This window comes from Sphaerodactylus townsendi, linkage group LG13, assembly GCF_021028975.2.
Source record: "Sphaerodactylus townsendi isolate TG3544 linkage group LG13, MPM_Stown_v2.3, whole genome shotgun sequence".
NCBI classification, from domain to species: domain Eukaryota; kingdom Metazoa; phylum Chordata; class Lepidosauria; order Squamata; family Sphaerodactylidae; genus Sphaerodactylus; species Sphaerodactylus townsendi.
This window is the reverse complement of record NC_059437.1, coordinates 39244895-39263443: the sequence shown is the minus strand read 5'-3', so window position 1 is coordinate 39263443 and position 18549 is coordinate 39244895. Positions and strand designations below refer to the sequence as shown.

At 51.3% G+C, this 18549-nt stretch overlaps 1 protein-coding gene across 1 annotated transcript in view; it reads left to right on the top strand.

Moving 5' to 3' along the window:
• The window catches only part of CCDC60 (coiled-coil domain containing 60), a 73030-nt gene that overhangs the window by 46130 nt on the left and 8351 nt on the right, over nucleotides 1-18549 (top strand). The window contains exons 6-12 of the mRNA XM_048513656.1: nucleotides 271-375; nucleotides 1688-1778; nucleotides 2283-2547; nucleotides 4506-4593; nucleotides 6746-6799; nucleotides 16095-16175; nucleotides 17202-17273. Coding sequence (XP_048369613.1) covers nucleotides 271-375; nucleotides 1688-1778; nucleotides 2283-2547; nucleotides 4506-4593; nucleotides 6746-6799; nucleotides 16095-16175; nucleotides 17202-17273 — 756 coding nt within the window. The remainder of the gene's footprint in view (nucleotides 1-270; nucleotides 376-1687; nucleotides 1779-2282; nucleotides 2548-4505; nucleotides 4594-6745; nucleotides 6800-16094; nucleotides 16176-17201; nucleotides 17274-18549) is intronic.

The following is an 18549-nucleotide window of genomic DNA, read 5'->3' as shown; positions in this document are numbered from 1 at the left end:
GCTAGGAGTCCATTTCTCAAAGTCATTATTCCAACTGTTGTTAAGGATCTGATGAGAACATTTACAGGGAAGTAACTTGAGGTTTTAAAAAATGAGAAATCTCTGCACGGAAATTTCTTGTACTCCCAGCACGCTGCTTTAGTGCAAAACTAGTGATTCAGTGAAAGGAATCTGGAAAGATCGGTGTCATTGTTACAGCGTTACTGAATAACAGGCAGGGCAGTTCCTTGCCCTGAGGAGCTTACAATGTAATATTCGGTTTTTTGACAGCGAGTCCTTATTTCGGCAGCTCTGTGCTCTCCATTGGTTACTGGAAGCCTTGACTCTGGAGCCCAATTCTACCATGAAGCCTCTGATCACCTGCTGGAATCCAAAGTGAGCTTGGGTGCAAGTGGGAATGGGGGTGGCAGTGGGAAAGCTGAGCCTGGGAAATGGGAGCTGGTACAATTTCGGAAGAGGGATGAACTATACTTCTATGTGAGGGGGTAGATTTTCATTGTCTTCAACATCTGAGCTTCATCAGACGTTGCCACACTCATTCAAACGTATCATGGAGCCTTAAGGGTGTTTAATGAAAGCTGTCTTCTGGTGCTAATACCACCTTGTGCTTTTTCTGCACATCTGTAAAACTGAAGGATGCTTCTAACCTTACCTATAACTGGTCCATCTAGGAAAGGTTTTTCCGACCCATCCAGGAGCTGTAAGCTCTGGTCATTCACCTAAGCTCAGCATTGTCTAGGACATAGGTGTCAAACTCGCGGCCCTCCAGATGTTATGCACTACAGTTCTCATCATCCCCTGCCAGTATCATGTTGGCAGGGTATGATGGGAACTGTAGTCCATAACATCTGGAGGGCCGCGAGTTTGACACCTGTGGTCTAGGAGTTCTCCAGAGTGTCTCGCCTCTGGCCCCAGAACCATCCAGCTGTCCTCAACCAAAGCCAGGGCCTTTTCAGCTCTTGCCCCTGCCTGACAGAACTGTCTAATGAGACCCGCTCCCTACATTTACCTCAACGCCTCAAGATGTGCAAGATGGAGATGCTCCACCAGGTATACGGTTGAGGCAGCAACAGTTAAGTAGGCCAGCTGGCCTCCCTCCCTTTCTTCCCTTCCTCCTTTTTCCACTTCCTGTCTCCATCCTTGGGAGGACCTTGTTGATCTGTTTACAGTCACTGGCAACCAACTCCCCACTGAGATTATTATTGTATAGTAGATATGTAATTTGAACGCCATCTGTTAAATTAAATTAGGATTTGTGGTTTTAAATTGTCTGCTTTTAAATTTATGTATATATTTTATACTACAATGTATTATTGTTGGGAGCCATCCTGAGCCCAGCGTGGCTGAGAAAGGGTGAGGTAGAAACTCAATAAAATAAACTGAGAGTCTTTTAAGGCTAGAGGTAGCAGGGGTCGCAACTGGTACCTCTCTTGTGTACGAAGCATTTGCCCTACCACTGAGCCACAGCCCTTCTTCTGGGAGAAGAAAAGTATTCTGTACATGCTCAGAGCATAAAGCTCATGCATAGATGTGCTTCACACATCCCAAAAATGGGCTTTGCCTTGAAACACAGTGCCTGTGGAAATCAAACCCCAGGAGGAAATCAAACCTAAGTTGGAATATGTAACAAAAGCCTGGGTGGGAAAATGGAAATTATTCACATTTCCCTTCCTTCCTCCCCACTTAGGGACTATGGTGGAAGCAGAAATACTTTCAAGGTGATCAATAAAGAAAAGAATGTGAAGGCTCGATGGGAACACTTTCTCATCCACACAAAGGTAACCTGGAGAAGCATCTTTCAGTTAGGCTCATTCCGCACTTGCAGAATAATGCACTTTCAAACTGCTTTCAGTGCTCTTTAAAGCTGTGCGGAATGGCAAAATCCACTTGCAAACAGTTGTGAAAATGGTTTGACAACGCATTATTTTGCGTGTGCGGAAGGGGCCTTAGTTTGTCTTCTTTGTGTTTTATCTGTTCTTTTGAAAAACATGGAACATGCCTGTTCTTATAGATCTATACTGGTTTAGTAGCTGTTCCACCTTCCCATGGAGTCCTTGGAACTGTACTTCTCTGTGAGTAGCTGTGGAAATTCTCAGCAAACTTGAGCTTTCCCTCCTTTCTACTGTTATTCTAGGTGTTATTTTCCTTACTCCACCCTCAAAATGGGGCCTGGAGTTTCCCCGCATTACAATTCGACTCCAGACTGCAGAGATCAGTTTCCACGAAGAGAGGCACAAGCTCTCAAGATGTTTCCCTAAGGCTTTCTGTTGTGTTTCTTCCAGGGAAGAAGATATACCCAGAAACTACCCCGTGGGCAGGGCTCCAGGAAGTTGCCCAAAAAGGCTTCCATCATGAGCATCTCCAGAACGAGCGGCCTGTCCTCCCCGTACAGCAAAACCACTCTGGGCAGCACCAGCTCCCTGACGCCCGGCTCCGAAGAGGTGGTCCCCCATTCTTCAGATGTTGCCAAGGAAGGTGAAGAGATAGACTCCTCCTGCAGCAAGCCAGCCAAGGAAACAAGGGAAGAGGAAGAACCTATGAGTTACTGTGAGTTCAGCACAACAACTCTGAGTGAACACTTGGGGGGTGGGGGTGAGGGGGGATGTTCAGTAGCAGCTTCTCTGCAGGGAGCAAGCACCCTCTCACAGGGCAAGGTGTGTCCTGGCTTGCAGCTCCTTTGTTTTTCTTCCTGTCCTGCTTAGATAACATAACGTCTCCAGAGGTGGGATCCAGCAGGTTCTCACAGGTTCCCGAGAGTAGGTTACTAATTATTTGTGGGTGCCGAGAGGGGGTTACTAATTGGTGATTTTGCCACGTGATTTTTGCCTTAGTTACGCCCCTTCTCTCAGCAGTAGCATGCAGAACTTGAAGCAGTCTAGCAGGAGGTGCATTGGCGTGTGTGGCAGCCTGAGCCTGCGTGCATTCGTTTCCCGCCCAATGACTGGTGCAGCAGCTGTGTCCTTGCCACAGCCCCGCCCAGGAATGCCCCGCCCCAGAATGCCCGGCCACGCCGCATCGTGCCCCGCCCAGCCCCATTGGCGCTACGCCACAGTTTGAATCCCACCACCATGGGAACCTGTTACTAAAATTTTTGGATCCCACTACTGAACGTCTCCCCTAGAGAGAATGTTATAGAACCACCTGTGTGATGTTTAAGTCTGCGTCCTGCTTTTTTGCACTTCTGGTTTAGCGCTAAGGTGCAGGGTGGACAGTGTTTTTGATGTGGCTGTGCTTAGAGGAGTTCTTCCACAGTTTGCCCAAATGCAGCTGTCTGTTCCAGGCCTGGGCACCATCCCTGTTGGGCCCAATATTGTCCTTCAATTCGTTGAGGGAAGCAGAGCTCGTGTGCATCTGTGGGTCTGTTCTTTCTCTGTTTCAAGGGGCAAAAGTGGCACAGAGAATGTCCATGTGGCACAACAGCCGTAAGCAAGTATTACTCACCAGAAGGTATCCAGTATGCATTTAAAAGGAGGTTGGGCAGATGGAGGGAGGAGATGTCTGTTACTGACTGCTTGATGAATAGGACCTCTGTCTTCACACACTTGCAAACAGAATGTTGAACTACATGGACTGTTGGTCTGGTCCAGCATGACTGGTCTAATGTTACAAGCTTCTAAGGTTTGGGCTGTGTCTTCAGGGTTGCATCACAGGAAGGAGCAGGGGTGTTTAATTTCAAAAAGAAAAGTGCAAGAAGTGTGGCCTCTTTGGGGACCTTTGACCTCTGCCCTGGAAAAAAGCCCTTTTACTTTGAGATATATATCTACTTTACAGAATGAAACAAATTAAAGTCCCTCTTCCCAGGGGAGGCTAGCAACTGTCATTCTGTAAGGGAGAATGGGATTTCTACCAGAATTTTGAGCAAAAAAACCTACAATTCCCAGGATTCTTTAGGGGGAAAGCCCAGATACTTAAAGCGATGTAAAATCAATGGAGGCTTGTAACATAAATATACCCTGAATGCGAGTCTGTGATTGTACACTAGTGAGAGGCAAATTGTGTCTTTACCTGTTCAGAGGTTCTTTTTCTTGTTCCAAAGCAACCAGGAACACATTTTAACACTTTGTCTTAATCCTGAAGTTGCCGCAAGTTTCCTTGCTGCTTTTCAGGCAGCAGACTAACACAGACAGCTGTCCTTCTGGAATGCCTTTGTTCTCTCTGGAAGGCACATGACTGGAGGAGAGAGGTATAGGTAAAAAGACTAAGACCAGTCCAGTCCACTTCTGCAGAGGCGTAACTCCAAGGGGACCGGGGGGAGGGGGGGGTCCGCAACGCACCATGTGTGTGCCCCCGGGGTGTGTGACGAGGGCATTCTGGGGGCGTTCCAGGGCGGGATGGGGGCGGAGGACACACCAGTCACCAGGCACTTCCCCCCCTTGTTATGCCTCTGCACTTCTGCAAAAGAAGCTCGGCTGTAAATAGGGGAGGCTGCAAAACTGAAGAAATGCTGGGCTTGAAAAATGCTACTATTTTTATATTATTTTGTTCCCCTCCCCACACCCCCACAGACCTGAAGACGTTACTTCAGATGATCCATGAAGATGTGACGAAGAATTTTAGTAAAGAATATTTGATCTCGCACCCCAAACCACCCTCGTATGTCACGTAACTGACTTCCATGGAAACAGAAATATTACACTGTTTACACAGCACTGGTTTTAACCTAGGGGGTAGGAAATTAAATCCAGCATTTCAGATACTGGAGGATAGTTTTGCTATATTCTGTTTTGTTTCTTCTCCCCCCCCCCCCCCCGCCCTTTTCATTGATCTGCACATGCAGGAGGGGTTTGTTCTGAATGAATCCTGGATACTGGGGCTGGCCCAGGTCAGTGGAGTGACATTAATGTCATTGGCACAAGAGTTGTTCATCTCAGAAAAGTAACTTTTTTCCACTGTCAGGGAGCTGAAAAATATCAGTATCCCCGGTTTCCTGGGCTCCAAAGAACCCCTCCCAATCATTGGAGAGGGTGGAAGTAGACCAGGGGAGGTGGGCTGGAGCAAAAGCAAAGAATAACACAGGGCCATTTGTTTCATCTTTCCTGCAAAGTAGGGGAAAAGGTCACTCTTTGTCCACTCTCACAAACAGCAGAGATTATGGGATCTGCCACACAGTGAATGCGGGCTGAATGGGGAGACACCTGTGATGTAATGGTTAAGAGCAAGTGGATTCTAATCTGGAGAACCGGGTTTGATTCCCCACTCCTCCACCTGAGTGGCAGAGCCTTATCTGGTGAACCAGATGTGTTTCCGCACTCCTACATTCCTCCTGGGTGACCTTGGGCCAGTCACAGTTCTCTCGGGACTCTCTCAGCCCCACCTGCCTCACAAGGTGTCTGTTGTGGGGAGAGGAAGGGGAAGGAGCTTGTAGGCCACCTTGAGTCTCCTACAGGAGAGAAAGGTGGGATATAAATCCAAACTCTTCTTCTTCTGTAGCAAAAACTCTGCCCCGAAGAGAATCTTCATTCAGTGCAGGGTAGAGCACTAGTGGATAGTCAACCACAGACACACTGCAGAAGAAAAGGAAAAAGAGGTGTGGGGGAGGGAAGCAACCCTGGGAGCTTTCAAACGCTGACTTCCAACGCCATTTACAGATATCCTGGAAAATCCTAGAAAACATTTGGAGACCCAGATATATTGGAAAATGCTGATTTTTTTGGATGTATGTTCAGCTAGATCAGGGGTCGGGAACCTTTTTTACTCAAAGAGCCATTTGGCTCGCTTGCCCGCCCCCCCCCCCCCCCCCCCCCCCCCCGGGCTTCCAACCCTCGCCTGCTTGTCTCGCTCACTTGCCCGCCCGCCCGCCCGCCCACTCCCTGCTTGCTTACCCGCCCCCCGCTCACTTGCCCGCCCCCGCTCACTTGCCCGCCCCCCTGCTCACTTGCCCGCTTGCTTGCCCTCGCCCCCGCTCCGCTCGCCTGCTTGCCTCGCTCGCTTGTTCGCCCCCCCGCTCACCCGCCCGCCCCCTGCTCGCTTGCTCGCCCCCCCGCTCACCCGCTCGCCCACTCACTCCTCCGCCCACTTGCGCGCCCCCGCCCCCCGGCTTGCCTCGCTCGCTTGTTCACCCCCCCGCTCACTTGCCCACTTGCCCGCCCGCCCCCCTGCTAGCCCCCGCTCACTTGCCCCCCCGCCCGCCTCCCTGCTCGCTTGCTCGCCCCCCCGCCCACTCGCCCGCCCCCACTCGCTCCCCCTCGCCCCCGCTCCGCTCGCCTGCTTGTCTCGCTCGCTTGTTCGCCCGCCCGCTGCCACTTGCTCGCCCCCTCGCTCACTTGCTCGCCCGCTCGCCCTCACTCTGCTTGCTCGCCCGCTTACCTCGCTGCCTTTCTGCCCGGGAGCCACACGAGAAGCAGCGAAGAGCCGCTTGCGGCTCACGAGCCGCGGGTTCCCGACCCCTGAGCTAGATTATGTCTGAGCGCACATCCCTAATTGGCACTTCTACAATTATTTTAATAACCAGGTGGCTGCCTATGATCTTAGAAATGGGTGGTGGCCCCTCGGCCTGCCATTCCCCAGCCAGCTGGAAATGCCTCTCTCTCCAGGGTCTGCTTTTGCTCCTCCTTGTCCAAATCCCTACCCAAAGAGTCCCTGTGGGGCTACGATTCACTTTTGTGCAAATTAATGGGTTTGGGTGAATGTGTGTGCTGCTTGTGGGACAATTTTTTTTTTTGGAGGGGGGGGGTTCTTGCATCTTTGGTTGGGGCCAGGGGCTCTAGCCATATACATTATTTGAGCCATCTTCCTTGCCTTGCAGCATGCTGAGATCTGGGCCCGATAGCGACCTGTCCATTGGGCATCGGGCTAAAAGGTGAGTTCTCACCAAAGAAGCCAAGAGGAGGGGTGTTATATATGCAATGATGTACTAGAGCCGCACGTGACGTAATTCATCAATTCCTTGGGGTTGCAATTGAGACAAATGCATTTGCAGAGTCGTAGCTGGGCCAAACTGCACCCAGTGCGCATTCTAATTTTCCGTCCCCCATAGCCCACTCCCCACGGCGCCCCCCCCGCAGCACCCCCCCTTCCCCACTTCCCACTCTTACCTTAGTTCCTTTCCTTTTTCAGAACCTTTTCAGGCTGCAAAAGGCCTGTCCTCAGTAAAAACAGCCTGATGGAAATATACTTCCCAGGAGACCTTGAGAGCCCCAAGGTCTCCTGGGAACTGTAGTTCCTCAGGCCGTTTTTACTGCAAACAGACCTTTTGCAGCCTGAAAAAGTTCTGAAAAAGGAAAGGAACTAAAGTAAGTGTGAGAAGGGGCAGGGGGGATGCTGCGAGGGGGCGGGGAAAGGGGGAGGGGCCTGGGGCCGATTTTTCACGCGCCCCCAGGTGTGTGCCCAGTGCACAGTGCAACCCCCCACCCCCTTGTAGCTTCAAGAATGTTTGCAGATTGCACATGGGAGTTATCCTGTTAATATAACAGGTGAAAAGTTGGTTCTGCCTCACTGACAGTACTCCTAAAGTTCCCTTTAAGTACCATGATCCCAATCCTTTTGTTACCGCGCTGCTCAGGGTAACACTTTCCTTGCTCTAGAGTATCCCGCTCTCGGCAGCGCCCAGGAACCCAAGCAAGACCCGACAAGGCTCGGATATATATAAAAGAGATTTATTGAGATGCTGACCTAAGTGTCAGCACCTCCCTTCCGCACAAACACTGCGCTGCCTAGCAGCCTTACAATCCCTTAAGTACACTTTCTCCCGTCGGGAGCCCGGGAGAACCAAAGACAGCCCACCACCATTCAAAACAACCAATCATTCATTTGCAACATGCAGGAACCAATCAGTGTCCGATATGCATCCTCTTCTTCAAGTTTGGCCAGAGCAGGGCGAGGCGATGACGCGGTCCACTGGCGGGGACACACAAAGGTTTCTCTCCAGGTGTCCCGGGGCAGGAAGCAAAGAGCCGATGACGTGAGTCCCCTTATCTGCCTGCTGACGAGATTAGGCAGGGCAAGGCGCCGGCTGAGGGTTTCCCCTTTGTCCGTGTGCATCAGGGACTTTACACGTGAATGGGATAAGTCCGGGTGGGGCAGAGATGGCTCTCTGCCCTGGGCCAAGGAGGTTCCATACAAGCACAAATACAGGGAAACTTACAAATCCTATTTCTACCTAATACAAATCAGTTCCTACCTAAACAAATACAAGACAGAAATAAATTTTCCAATGCGCTTTTAGTTCAGACATAGTCCAGGAGCGGGATTCTCTCCTGGCTCCGGCTATCATTTCTTTCTGGGCTTTCACGCCATTGGCAATCATGGCGTGAATGCCCAGACAATTTCGTAACCTGTGAGTACCGGGAAGGGAGCCCTGGATCGCCGGGTGATCCAGTGGTCGCGAGGGAACTGCGTTAGGCTCTTTTGCAGACAGCGGGGAGCATTGGGACCTTTAAAAACACATCATACACATACAAAACAGAGCATCAAAAACACGCCAGTAAATCAGGGGAACCACACACATAAACCTAACTGGGAAAGGAACAAAGGGTAGTCCAGGCACTTTTCGAAACGTTCGAATTAGCAGTCGGAGGCATTTGGAGATATTCCCGGAAATCGGAGAGACCTAAAGAACTGAGCACAGGCGACGCTGAGGGCCGAGGCGTCAGGCGCCAGGATGGAAACCTTGACGTGAGGATCAGTAGTAGAAACGAGGGTCCGTTTCGAACACAGCCGGATCTCGCGACAGGAGGCAGCTGGTGATCGTAGCTCAGCATTGAGGCCCAAACGCGACACCCACACACGCTCCAGTCCAGGGAAATCTGGCTTGCGCTTTGTAGAATCCTTGGCATTTCCGGGGTAACTTGGCGGGGTACGGGGTCACCGTACACAGAAACGTCAGTGGAGGCTGCACCCCCCTTCGATACTTCTGACGCCGGGTGGCTGTCAACTGGCATGGCACCGCTCTTCACATCTTGGCAGCGAAGTAGGTCAATGGCATCTTTAAAGCCAGGCTCCTCATCACCAGAGGCGAGCGGCATCTATCCCAGGTCGCTGATCTTCTGGAGACATCCCAGCGCAGCGGGGCATGAACGCAAAAGCAGCGGCTTGTCCAGATCTGTTGCTGTTGAAATTTTTGACCAAGTCCCAGCACGCCGGGCCGCCAAAAAATCCAAAATTTGTGAGGGTGTAAAGTGCCTGGAGACCTCCCATGTAACTTGCTAAACAACCTTTGCATAGGGAAAACACTTAAACATTCGATGAGATACATACAGTATAAGGGTAAGCCGGCAAGCAAGCCGAGAAGAAGGGGAGGTGTCAGAATGGGGCAGAAAATCTTCAGGGCAAAAGAGCAAGCCTAGCGTAGGCGAGCAGCGTCAGTAGCGTAGCGTAAGCAGGCTCCACAATGTCTGGACCTGCCTACCAACCTGGGCTGGCAGAGGACAGAATCAAAACCCAGAGGAGCACCTACACAGAGGATGGATTTTAACAGAAGGGGGACATTAGGAATCGCAACAGGAGACCTATGCCACAATAAGTAGGGCCATAATGATAGATCACACCAACCCACTTGCGCACCCCCCCTCCGTTCCACAAGCAATGCTTTCACTGCAGGGAAGGTCCGGTTTGAAAACAGGGTCTGTAAGACCTGTCCAAAATATAATAGCCAAAAATAAAACGAGAAAACCTGAGCACCCGGGTGACAAAATGGGTCTAGTGCTGGCGTGAGCCTTCCAAATGTCGCAAACAAAAGCATACACCCAAGCAAGAGAAGTAACATATAAGTGGGCTCCGTCCCCCCTTTGGTCCCTACTGGCACCCTGAAACAGACCTCTCGTTCCCCACAGGCGGCTTTCAGTGGCAGCTGTGCCAATATTCCTAGTGCATTGTGGATTTGTAGAGCTCCTTTCAGATTTGTTCAGCCTAACTGCGCCTGAAAAAGGAGGCTCTACTCTGGAGCTGGAGGCTGGGGTACCGGGCTTGGAAAAATCCAAACATGTTTTGGCCCTGGGGTCTGTTTCTCCCGGAGGGGTTGCTGCCACTGGTCCCTTGTCTAAAGGATTAACTGAGGTTCCGAAACTAAAACTCTGCACATGCTCTGCGGCCGTAACTACTATTAACAGCCGCACTAGGGAAACCAACATACCCAGCATAACCAAAGTACCTCTTGAGACCCCAGGTTGTGCATGTAACAACAGGAAAAAATTGACTGGTTGACTGACTGGTTGGATCTGAGATATTGCATCCATTTTAAATGCGGTCGGGACTCTCTCACCCCTCTGGAGGCAATATCTCAGAGAAAACCCTAAGCCCCAGGCACGCTGAACCCCGTACTGCAACACCTCCAAAACTCCCAAGAACATAAAGGGAGCAATAAAGCGAAGGCGCTGGAGGAGACAGAAAAGAGGCAGGCAGCAAGACCACTCACAGGCACACACCGGTCCAGGGGAGCTGCAAGCCGACCCAAACCGTGAAGGAGAAAAAGAAGGGCTGCCGCCGGGCTGGCAAAATATTAGGGCTCGCGTGTGCCTCCATAAAGGGAACAGTAGGGGCCTGAATACCAGTGGCAACATCCCACATGATAGAATCCACCACCTGGAGGCCCGATGCAGAGATCGTGACTGCAGGCGGGGGAGACAGTAACGCAAAAACACCCTCCATTTCCAGGTCTAGCAGTAGGGAATGACTCATACAGAGAATGGAAGCGGGGGTATTCAAGTCAGAAAGGGGAGTACAACCCAAAAGGGAGACTGAGCAATCCACCATAGCAAAGAGGGAGAACTCAAGGGCCACATAGCTGACCGAGACAGGGGTGGAGACAAAACGTAGAACCAATGGACTACGTCCACCAGTAGCCACCACTCCCGCCGTGCTCTCCGTAGCCAAAAATGGGACTCGGGAACACAGGACAGAGGGGGGAGCCCCTGCGATCCGAAGCATGGAGACGGAGATTCCCTCAACAGTAGCCGGGGGAACAGGGCCATTCAGAGGCAGCGGGAGGGATGGGACCGAAGCCAAAACAGGCTGAAAATTCCACACATGCTCAGAGGCCGCAACCCTACATGCACCGATCATGCAAGGAGCAACAGTCGCCCCTCACTCCAAAGAGCAGGGTGCGAAAAAGGGAGGAACACTCCATTAAAAGTCCCAAACGCATAAAGGTGATCGGGCGTAGGCCATAAGCCACGGCGCACCTTTCGAGCCACGGAACATTGCTTTTGCCGCACTGGGTAGGCATCTGGTTTCAAGCAAACACGGACAGGGGGCACAGTGAGAGCATGAATAATATTTTCGGTGTCTGAGACAACCGGATCCACAGCCTGCAGGACGGACTCCAGAACAGGGGCAGCCAAAACGGGACCAACAAAAGCCAACTCCCCCTCCATTTCGGAATCCAAAACCAATGAGCAGCCAGAATCCGAAAACGAAATGGAGGCATTTAACTTCGAGAGCAGGTCGCAGCCCAACAGCGAGATCGGGCAATCCTCCATGTTAAGGAAGGAATGCTCGATTGTCACAGGGCCGACGGAAACTGGGGTCGGAGCCAGGCGGGGAACAAGCTGCATCTTGCCACTTGCCCCCACCACGCGCACCTCCTCACCCGTGTGTGGGAACGGGACGTTAGAATTCAGAACAGAATAGGAGGCCCCCGTATCCACCAACATGGGGATAGAGAGGCCCCCCACCGAGACAGAAATCACCGGGTCGGAGGGAGATAGGGAAAGCGAGGCGACCGGGGCCACCACAGGGCAATCCCTTTCCAGTAAATGGGCAGCAGAGGCTCCCGCCACCGACTCTGACACAGGCACCGAGTCCGTGGGCAGGTCTACTAGGGCGGACGGGTCCTCTGGGGGAACAGAGGGGAGAGCGGGCGCAGGAGGCAAACTTTGCATATGCTCTGAGGCGCCAGAAGAGGGCTGGGCAGCCTGTGGGTGGGCGTCAGCCACGGGAGGAAGTTCCAGAGCCGGCGGGGAGCACCTCGGATGCATGAGAGGCGCACTAAAGGCCTGGGCAGCCTCCGGGACCAGGGTGGGCTGGAGGACCCCAGCAGCCACTGCGGGGGCACTAGGAGTCGGGACAGGGGCTTTGGAAATGGGCTGGTGGGCACCGCCAGCAGCGGGCTGGGTGAAAAGCTGTGCCAAGCGGCAAGACTCCAACCTATCCACCCGTTGCTGGGCTTTAGTAGGGGAGCATTCCAAACGTGTGGGAGTCCTCTCAACCCGGCAAGGGGGAGAACTGGCGGCTTGTTCAAGCCCAAAGATCCCAGAGCCTGCCTGCCGCTCCGGTCTCCAGGTCCGAGTGCCCAATCCAAAACGGGGGGGCTCACGCCTGAAGAAGGGCCTCTGACTATCCCAGCGGGGGTTTGGGGAGCACTGCAGCTGGGATTCAAAGTAGGGAGATTGAGGCCGGAGAACCAGGGCAGAAGCCTGCTGGCAGCTGTTTCCTCGCTGCGGGGCTCGGCGATCCTCCGATGCCAACCTAGCACAATTTCTGCGCCAATGGTCGCGCTGGTGGCAATAGCTACATTGGTCCCTATCGAAAGGGGCTTTACGCGGGACTGGTGGTGGACTGCGGGAGAGTCCCTGGTAACCCAGGCTCTTGCCAAAATCCCGATTCCCACCCACAGTGGCTCTCAGTGCTCCTACAACCTCCTGCAGAGATTTTTGAATCTGATCTAGGGCTGGCGCCATCGGACCGTTTGGGGCGGTCTTGGGTACATTCCCATAAGGTGGCTCGACCCCAGGGTCCCGATTAGTGCTCACAGCTGCCTGCAAGGCTCCCACTAATTGGCGGTGGCGGTTCTCTTTTGCCTTCTCCCTCGCATCCCGCGCAACCTCCTCCCTCTCAAAGTACACATTATTGGCAGTCTTAAGGAGATCTGCTGGGTCCTTAAGGGTATTGTCAGGGATCCTATTCAACTTCTTCCTGATATCTGGGGAGCTTCCTCCAATAAACACACTATTGAGCAGGGGGCGGTAGACCAGATCTGTGGGATCTACCGTGTCCATTTATGCACTTTCGGAACGGATGCGTTCCATAAAGCGGCCAGTGACTCATCCTTGTTCTGAACTAGCTGGTGGAGCTTCGACAGATCATGGCGTGGGGCGCCATTTCGAGTCCTGATAATAAAAGCGGTAGTTCCCTAACTTGTCTCGGTCTGCCTCTAAGTTAACATTCCACCCTGGGTCTACATCGGGAAACACCTGGTCCAGCGTGGCGGGGTTTGCACCTTCCTGGTGATCATCTACATACTGGGTGGCTTCTATCTTAGCTGCTTGCATAACTAGGGCCCTTTCCTCCCCAGTCAGAAGAAGTCTCAGCAATTGCTGGATATCAGCATAAGTGGGCAAGTGAGTAGCGAAGATAGACTCCACCAGCTGGGTCATAGTCAAAGGATCAGTTGTATACGGAAGGGATCTCTTCCACTATACAAATCTGAGGTAAAAGGACGCGGAACGTATTGGTGAGCGGGTTCGCCGCTTGGGGCCATCCCCATTTGAGTGCGCGGATGGGATACATGCCCGGCCGGCACTATCTGGGCATTGGGCTCACTCTGACCTGAAGGCGGGTTGGGAGGGCGTGCACCCTAGGACGGGCAGTGGCCGCCATTCCCCGAGCTGGTAGACAGGGTGGACGGGAGAGACGGGAAGCCCCCTACTGATTCCATCGAGGGGAAGCACTCAACTGTGGGACAATGCTTGCAACGTTGGGGAACTCCTAAGGGCAGACTGCATGTTCTTACCCGTGAGGCCACATCCTCTAGCATCTGAGTTAAGTGTGCTTTCTCTGGGGTCAAAGGAGGAGAGCTGAGGGTTCCTTCCCTAGCTGTGGGAGGAGGTGTAGTCCCCTCTGGGGAAAGGTGAGGAAGTACTAGGGTGCACATCGCTATGGGACCGGGGAAGGGGGTCCATCTCCTCGCTGGAGGAGGGCAGACGGCTGACCAGAAACTAATGAATCCCGTTACTATGGCTGGCCCGAGTGGCTGAGGCCATGCTTTCATAAGGACAGGAAAATCCAGCAAATTGTCTGGGGAGGGGGTGAATATCCAAGGGGGTGGCTCCTGAAACTATAGACTCTCCGTGGACTCCTGGTTCCACCACTAGCATAATCTTAGTTCCCTGAATGCAGGAATAACTTTTAGGATTTCTATATATTTCCATAAAAGTTCTATCTAATGTTTTGGCCTGCTTCTTCAATCCTGCACTCCTCAAAGCCTGATAAAGATTCTGGAGGATGGGCCAACTAAAGGAACCTGTTGCCACCCAAGAACCAGCCGACAAATTATAATTGACTCCATTCTCCCCTGCACCAAGACTCAAAACTTCTTCCTTGACAGGGCTTTACACCGAGCCTATCCCAGTTATACAGGTGACGAAGCCAACGGGTGGATTCAGGCAGATACTGGGAACCTCCATTCTTAGATCCACAGACTCCCATTTCTGCCTTGGTAAAACTGAGCATAACTACTTATTCAAAGCACTGGCGCCTGACTTGGAGCTCCGCTCCAGTCCTTCCTGGACAAAACCGCTTTTGCCAAATTCCTGAGCCTAAGGACACGCTTGGGTTTAAACCTGGCCTGGGTTCTTTCTTGTCCTTCCCGACCAACCCCTTAACGCCGCAGGCCCTCCGCTCCTTCTTTATGGCTCCCACCGAAATTCTCTCTCTCTCTCTCTCTCTCTCTGGGATCTCCCGTTTCCTCTTCTCCCCTTCAGGTCCGTCTCACCTGTCCTGCAGAGGGCTTCCACAACCTCCACTCGCGAGACCTCCGGGATCTGGAACCACTGCAAATCCACTGCCGCTTCGCCGGAACTGCCTCCACTCCGCCAGTCGGGTTCGGTTCCTGAGAGCAATACCGGTTCTCCCAGAGGGTTCAGAGAAAATCCCGACCACGAGCCCCCCTAACTGTTACCAGCTGCTCAGGGTAACACTTTCCTTGCTCTAGAAGTATTCCGCCTCGGCAGCGCTCAGGAACCTGGGCAAGACCCGACAAGGCTCGGATATATATAAAAAAGAGATTTATTGAGATGCTGACCTACAAGTGTCAGCACCTCCCTTCAAGCACAAACACTGGCGCTGCCTAGCATTGCCTTACAATCCTCTAAGTACGCACTTTCTCCGTCGGCCGGAGCCAGGGAGGAACCAAAGACAGCCCACCACCATTCAAAAAAACAACCAATCATTCATTTTGCAACATGCAGGAACCAATCAGTGTCCGATATGCATCCTCTTTCTCAAGTTTCAAGGCCAGAGCAGAGGCGAGGCGATGACGGCGTGTCCATCACTGGCTGGGACACACAAAGAGTTTCTCTCCAGAGTGTCCGGGGCAGGAAGCAAAGAAGGCAATGACGTGAAAAGAGTCCCCTTATCTGCCTGCTGACGAGATTAGGCAGGGCAAGGCGCTTCGGCTGAGGTTTCCCTTTGTCCGTGTGCATCAGGGGACTTTACACGTGAATGGGATAAGTCCGGGTGGGCCAAGGAGGTTCCATACAAGCACAAATACAGGGAAACTTACAAATCCTATTTCTACCTAATACAAATCAGTTCCTACCTAAACAAATACAAGACAGAAATAAATTTTCCAATCGTTTTTAGTTCAGACATAGTCCAGGAGCGGGATTCTCTCCTGGCTCCGCTATCACTTTGAAGTCTTTAAAGGTGCTTTTGTGTAGTGCTTAGAAGCAAACAGGCAGCCGAAGTAGGCTGTTCAGCACCACAGCGCCTTCATAGCTAGCTCCAAAAAATAACGAAGCTGCCATGTTTTGTCCCTTTAAAGATTCTGATGAGTTTTCTAATGTGCCTCACAAAAGATGTGATGCAACAGTCCAGTCTGGAAATGATCTGAATATGAATAACTAGCTAGACAGTGTTTGTCAGGGCTGGGGGCTCCTCAACCAAAGTTGGGCAAAGGCCCTGAATGGCACAAAATAAGCCTCTCTCTCCTTCTGGAGGGCCACCAGAACTATGGAGCAGCAGCAAATCTGTTAATAAGAAAGGGGGAGGGAAGCTGGGCTCGCCTCACCCCAGAAGCCGGGCCTTTAAAAAACAACCACAAAGTATGTGAACTCCTGTGTCAGCGTGAATCCGACTGTACCTTCAGTCATTGCTGAGTGACTCCCTGGGCTGGAGAAGTCACATCCTGAGACAGTGTCTTGCTTTATCTTGCTGTTCAGCTCGCATTCATCTTCAAAGGATGATAGAAACAGCTCGGGAGTAATGAGAGAAGATACCCCAGTGGAGCAAAAGCTAAGGAGGTAAAGAGCGCCTGCAGTCTTGTGTTGTGTTTTTCCTAAAGAGAATCCTGTTGCAAGGTGGGGAGGGAGTGAATGAGGAAGGTCATGAGGAAGGCAGTTGCCACTCTGCAGAGCAGATGTACTGCAAAAAGTTCAGGGTTGGAGATGTTTGCAGGTCACTCCTCCTTGGTCAAAGGAATTTCCTTGCAGGCCATAGGAGCCCAGTTCTGCCTCTGTCACAGTGTGACAGTGTGTTGGTACTTGGCAAGTTCCAGTCACACAATCCAGCAATGAAGGAGTTAATTTTGTGCATGCTAATTAGTCAGTGGGGTCAGAAGTCAGTGACCAGATAATTGACCCCTATTGGTCAAGCAGACCTGGTGTGGGATACATGCAGGTTTGCACCTAGACAATGGGTATATATTCTTTGTTGCTCTCTGCACGTGCTTAGTCATGTGATATTCAAGCTGAGGGCTAGCTAATGAAGCTAGCCAGTTGCAGAGATATTTTCTTGTTTTGCCTCCCAAGTTCCCCTACCCTATCTTGTAGTTAGTAAACTTCACTTACACTAAGCAACTGGCTCTGTCTCGTTATTGCAAACTCTGCATTTATCAGAAGTGTGATATATTAATCACAACTGAGATTTCCAACACAGTGCTTGGGATGCATTGCCCAAACCAGTGGGTCGCCTCCCTGTCAAATGAAATGGTGACTGAGGTGAGAGCTGAACACCCAGCTTTCACAGTTAGATGTTGCTAATGACCACGTGGTCTTTAACTCATCTCTTTGGAGATTCATCATTCAGGCCAGTGACAGAGAAGAGACTGGAGCCAAGAGGAAGTAGCATGAAGCCGTTCTCTAGCATTCTCTGTCTAAATAACTACCCACGCCTCCAAAACAGCAAACTAATATTCTTGAACCTCTGTACTAAAGCTGTTCTATTTGTCAGCTCAGCTTTTTCCCCTGGGCTTTTTCTGGTTTTCGTTTTGTGTCGCCTTCCTTAAAAATGTTGCAGGGTTGCTTTGATTTGCTTTCATCATGTTCTAGTTCGCTGGCAGTGAGCCTGAGAGAAGATATCACAACCACCGCAACATATAGGATGGAAGAGAGCTCAGAAAGGTAGGCATGTATGGGCGCAGGAGCCTTGACGTCATCTAGAAGGAGGTTCTCACACATGCTCAGTGTGTTCAAATGCTTTTGGAGCTCCTGGCAAAGGGAGCTCTGGGATCCAAAGTTAGGATTTCTGCCTGGCCTTTGAGCAGGAATAAGGCAGGCAAAAAAAAAGAGAGAGAGCCACCATGGTGTAGCAGTTAAGGTGTCGAACTAAGATCTGGGAAATCCAGGTTCGAATCCCCGCTCTGCAATGGAACCTTGCTGGGCGGCCTTAAGCCAGTTACTCTGAGCCTCGTCCCAGGCAAGTAGTTGGATGGACAGCCTCCAAGGACACCCGGGGCATGAGATGGAGGCAGGTGATGGCAAATGACCTCTGATTGCTTCTAACCCAGGGATCTGCAACCTGCGGCTCTCCAGATGCTCATGGACTACAATTCCCAACAGCCCCTGCCACCATGGGCTGATGGGAATTGTAGTCCATGAACATCTGGAGAGCCGCAGGTTGCAGACCCCCTGTTCTAACCCATTTTACTAAATTAGGGCATGCATACATGAGAAGTTTGTCCAAATTGCAGTAACAGGAAGGACTGGCTGAATGAGGAATCTGAGACTGTTCAAGCCACCCCAGCCACCTATTGTTATCCTGCACTTCCTCCCAAAATGGGGGTGGTCTGCGGCTCTCCCACCTCCTCCATTCGACTTGTAAGCTAGATTAGGCTGGGGGAGAATGACAGTTCCAAGGTCACCCGATGAATTTCCCAGCAATGTCAAAATTTGAATCCAGATCCCTCTGGTCCTTGGCCAGCTCTCTCACTACCTTGCACTGGCTCTTGCACCAGGCATGTTGGCACTGATTTGGTTTGCGGACTCGTAGTGGATGTTTTTCCTGGAAAGATTTCCAGTATTTTATTTTTTCTGTAGAAAATGTTCTGGTGTCTAAAGACTTCATGGTTTTATACAATAAATAGCAATGAATGGATGCCATTCCCTATGCAATATGGGGCGAGTTTCATTGTTTCAAAGTTGTCATGGATTTTTCATACAGGATTGCCCCCAGGGATTGTGTAAAGAGTACATGTGCATTTTATTGATTGGTAAATTGATTTTAAAAAATCAACTTCAAATTCATCTGACTGTCTGGCCAGGTCAGATCAAAACCAGCACAATGTTTCATATTTATATGTTTCCTGTCACGTGGTGGAAGGAACATTGTAATCTTTAACCTGACAATGAATTAACAAGTAACAGAAGTGAGGCTACAGAAAGAGATGGCGAAAATGGG